Source organism: Takifugu rubripes, chromosome 17 (genome assembly GCF_901000725.2).
Source record: "Takifugu rubripes chromosome 17, fTakRub1.2, whole genome shotgun sequence".
Taxonomy (NCBI): Eukaryota; Metazoa; Chordata; class Actinopteri; order Tetraodontiformes; family Tetraodontidae; genus Takifugu; species Takifugu rubripes.
In genome coordinates this window covers 9,207,932-9,210,153 of record NC_042301.1, presented here as the reverse complement: position 1 = coordinate 9,210,153, position 2,222 = coordinate 9,207,932, and the positions used below count along the sequence as shown (strand labels likewise).

Below are 2,222 nucleotides of genomic sequence, written 5' to 3'. Positions count from 1 at the left end.
CCCTATTATTTATTTATTTATTTATTTATTTATTTATTTATTTATTTATTGTTATTCTGTGTGTTTCTAAACAGGGAGTTTTGTGTCCCTGTGTAAATTGTAAATAAAGTGTTTTTGTAAAAATCCAAAAAAAATCCTCTTCTTCTTTGTGGCCTCTGGTCCTGCCAGTGACCTTTACCCTCACTGTTTTGTCTCTTGGGTTAGGATTCATTCCGCGACCACTTGTGACGTGGACACCGCCTCATGGAAACCGTCCCGTGATAGTTAAACTTGATTAGAGGTTTGGCCAGAGTAATTTGTCTTTGTTGAGCTTCAGTAATGAGATTCAAATGACGACATCGGCTATATGAGATATTCATTTGAGAGCCTTCATGTGTATTAATTGCCTAAAGAGGCAGCCGTGCTGCGGGATAAAGGCCCAGTCGGATTAGTTCATTTCACTTGGAAAGCTCTGGAGCTTCAGATAGTGCTCTACTCGTAAGCTTCTTACAGCAGATGAAGACAGTGCCCCAATCAGGAGCTCTGGCTGCCCAGAGAAAGGCGGCACTCGCACCAGTGCGCGCATCAAATCTCCGCAGAGCCTCGCAGCAAGCGCACACACGACCAGCTGCAGAAGGGCCCAGGCGGAAAGGAGGATGGGGGATCTCTGAACCATCAGACTGCACACAGCTATGCTTCCCGAAGCAGGCAGACAGAAGTACGCGCGGCATGTGTCCGAACCGGTGTACAGCAGGGACGCCCCGCCGGTGCCGCATCGCCGCTTGAAGGACTTCCCATTGAGTGTGAAGCGGCGGCGGTCCAGTTCTGCGCCTGAGCGACGGGTCAATTGCGTACTGGTCGGGGACGGAGCGGTGGGCAAGACCAGCCTCGTCGTCAGCTACACCACCAACGGATACCCGACGGACTATGTTCCCACTGCCTTTGACAACTTCACAGGTAACCTTTGACCCAATGAACAGGTCAAAGGCAGCGAGGTTGATCTTAAGCTTTCTGTTATAGTTTGAAGGAAATATCAGAGCTCTCTTTGTCCGCAGTGATGGTCGTGGTTGATGGAAAACCAGTCAGGCTGCAGCTGTGTGACACGGCGGGACAGGTGAGTTGAAAACTACCAATAAAAGACCAGAATGTGATTCACCTGCACATCCTCTCTTCTTTTCTTTAACATCTTTTTCATTTCTTGCTGCTGATAGAAATGGGGGCTGGTTGGTGGATCAGTAAATGTAAGTGAGCCAGTGATCAGCAAGGACTTGTCAGTCCTTCTGTCTGTGGATGTGTTAGTTCCCCCCCAGGAACTTCACCCTTCAGATGGTCGCTTCACCTTTGTAGATGTCAGCCGGGGTGCTTGTCAGGGATCACCGTTGGCCTAACTGTTAAACATGTTTTAAACTCTTCGGTGCCACCAGAACAGACGGACGGTTGTTGCCAGATTTTGGTTTTAACCAGAACCTTCTTTGTTTCTGGCTTCCTGAAGGATGAGCTGGAGCGTCTCCGGCCTCTGTGCTACAAGAACGCAGACGTCTTCCTCCTCTGCTACAGCGTGGTTCGACCCTGCTCGTTCCGCAACTTGATCAATAGGTGGTTCCCGGAAATCCACCAGCACTGTCCCGGCGCGCCATTGGTCCTCGTCGGCACCCAGTTGGACCAGAGGGAGGACGTCCAGGTGCTGATAAACCTGGCCCAGAACCACGAGCGACCAGTCAGTATGGAGGAGGGCCGCCAGCTGGCGCAGGAACTTGGAGCCGTTAGCTTTTCTGAGTGTTCGGCGCTGACCCAGAAGAACCTGAAGGATGTGTTTGACGCAGCCATTCTGGCCAGCATCCAGCAGACGGACATTTGCAGCTTTGAACAGCAGAGACAGACACTGAGGAAGAAGACGCCTGACAAGATGAAAAGTCTGTCAGAGACGTGGTGGAGGAAGATCACCTGCCTGCTTGGCGAGCAGAGCTCTGACATCAGATAAACACCCAAACTGCTTCTGATTGTGGGTTTGATGTGGTCAGATGGGCGGGGCTTATCAGCCACCCATGTTTACGTTCCCATGTGATTCTGGCTCATCACAGAACCTTACAGTCACATTCAAATCTAACTATGGCATCATTATTTATTTAATTACTAATTTACATGAAAGTGTATGTGTAGATCACACTATTGTGCTCAATTTAAAACTACTGTTTCTACGAGAGATTGTTCATTAAATCTAAAATGTGTTCTGGTAGATTAGA

At 49.0% G+C, this 2,222-nt stretch overlaps 1 protein-coding gene across 2 annotated transcripts; it reads left to right on the top strand.

Annotated features, from left to right (window-relative positions):
* Window positions 1–508: 508 nt before the first annotated feature.
* On the top strand, window positions 509–2,222 carry LOC101077507 (rho-related GTP-binding protein RhoU-like). Of its 2 annotated transcripts, XM_029851481.1 has the most exons (4): window positions 514–936; window positions 1,035–1,093; window positions 1,191–1,220; window positions 1,472–2,222. In XM_029851481.1, exons 1-4 carry the CDS (start codon window positions 672–674, stop codon window positions 1,958–1,960), a joined length of 843 nt encoding a protein of 280 aa, XP_029707341.1. In that variant the 5' UTR covers window positions 514–671; the 3' UTR covers window positions 1,961–2,222. The 2 variants fall into 2 exon arrangements, with proteins under 2 accessions (XP_003972262.2, XP_029707341.1); XM_003972213.2 differs by lacking the exon at window positions 1,191–1,220 and having other exon boundaries at window positions 509–936.

Coding starts and splice junctions, on each gene's coding strand:
- LOC101077507 (XM_029851481.1), top strand. CDS start 672: ATGCTTCCCGAAGCAGGCAGACAGAAGTACGCGCGGCATGTGTCCGAA. Junction 937..1,034: donor TGCCTTTGACAACTTCACAG/GTAACCTTTGAC, acceptor CTTTGTCCGCAG/TGATGGTCGTGGTTGATGGA. Junction 1,221..1,471: donor TGGTTGGTGGATCAGTAAAT/GTAAGTGAGCCA, acceptor GGCTTCCTGAAG/GATGAGCTGGAGCGTCTCCG.